At 40.8% G+C, this 1,267-nt stretch overlaps 1 protein-coding gene across 1 annotated transcript; it reads right to left on the reverse strand.

Moving 5' to 3' along the window:
• Window positions 1-189: 189 nt before the first annotated feature.
• On the reverse strand, window positions 190-1,265 carry LOC109967792 (tripartite motif-containing protein 16-like; the record flags this gene model as incomplete). Its single annotated transcript, XM_020613617.1, has 1 exon — window positions 190-1,265. A coding segment is annotated over one exon (699 nt), but the record flags the coding sequence as incomplete, so codon positions are not given.
• Between the last annotated feature and the right edge of the window lie 2 nt (window positions 1,266-1,267).

Consider the following 1,267-nt stretch of genomic DNA (forward strand, 5'->3'; position numbering starts at 1 on the left):
GAGATTTGAGGCTGAAGGTTAAAGACTGTATTTATTATGAAACCTTCAGTTTGTTCACACGTTACATCAGTAAAGTCTGTTACATGAATCTTGTTTAGTGACTTTATCCACACAATCAGTTGATTTACATTTCAACCCAAATCTCAGCTGTGTAAAAGTCAATAACCACTGATTTCCTTATTGATTAGGGTCACGATGATCACAGTGTTATAACAGGTCAAACCCCCGTATACCACACACCTCATTGGTCCATAGATGTGGACAACAACAACATCTGGTCTGCCACACAAACACATGTCAGTGTCATTATAGATTTCTTTACACATGGACAAAGTGTGAGAACAAAACCTCAGTGATAAAGGAAAGTCTGGTGATTTCTCTGGAGGAGACACAACAACACACAAACACATCAATGCAAATATTCCTCCAACATTTAGAGCACAGAGAAGTTTACATTTTCATCTGGACAGATGTCAGTTTAGGCTCCAAGCAACAAACATGGAAAACTAAGAAGTTTCAGCTTTAAAATAAAGATTTTAACAAACTGCATCGGAAGTTACTTCTGTTTATTTGAGTTTAATGAACTCAGCTGTGTTTCCAACACCATAAAGCCCAAGTCCAGCATAGAGAGGCTGAGTGAATGTGGTCTGGACTCTGTGGAGGAGAGTCATGGTTTCAGAGACGCTGTAGAAGGACAGAATACCTGCTCTGTGATTTAGATACACTCCAAGTTTGGAGGACCGAGGACCTGAGACAGGAGTTGGGATGTTGTTGTACCAAAAATTATAACTGTTTTGGTAACAATATAATGCCCAAGATTTGTCACTGAATCCAAATCTACATTCATTCATGTCCCCTGTTTTGCTGATATCCTTGTATGCAACTGCTAGACTAACTTCTGTCCCTTTCCACTCCACCTCCCAGTAACAACGTCCAGTCAGACTCTCTCTACTCAGGACCTGAAACCAGACATTGAATCTTTCTGGGTGACTAGAATAAGACTGTAGTTGACTCATTTCTGTTGCTTTTCTGTTTCCCTCAGATAATAACAGATATCTGTGTGCTGTGTTTGGATCCAGTGTGATTTCACGTGAATATCTTAAGAATCCATCTCTGGTCTTGGGCTCTGCTGGTGACAGTAAAACATCCACTTCAGTTGATGTCAGTGAGACTTTTGTCCATGTCTCCCTCAGGACGTCCTGTAGTTTGTCTCTGACCTCTGACACAGCTGCTGTCACATCCTCAAAGTATCTCAGAGGACGGATGT

The sequence above is a fragment of the Monopterus albus genome, unplaced genomic scaffold (assembly GCF_001952655.1).
Source record: "Monopterus albus unplaced genomic scaffold, M_albus_1.0 scaffold135.1, whole genome shotgun sequence".
Classification (NCBI taxonomy): Eukaryota; Metazoa; Chordata; class Actinopteri; order Synbranchiformes; family Synbranchidae; genus Monopterus; species Monopterus albus.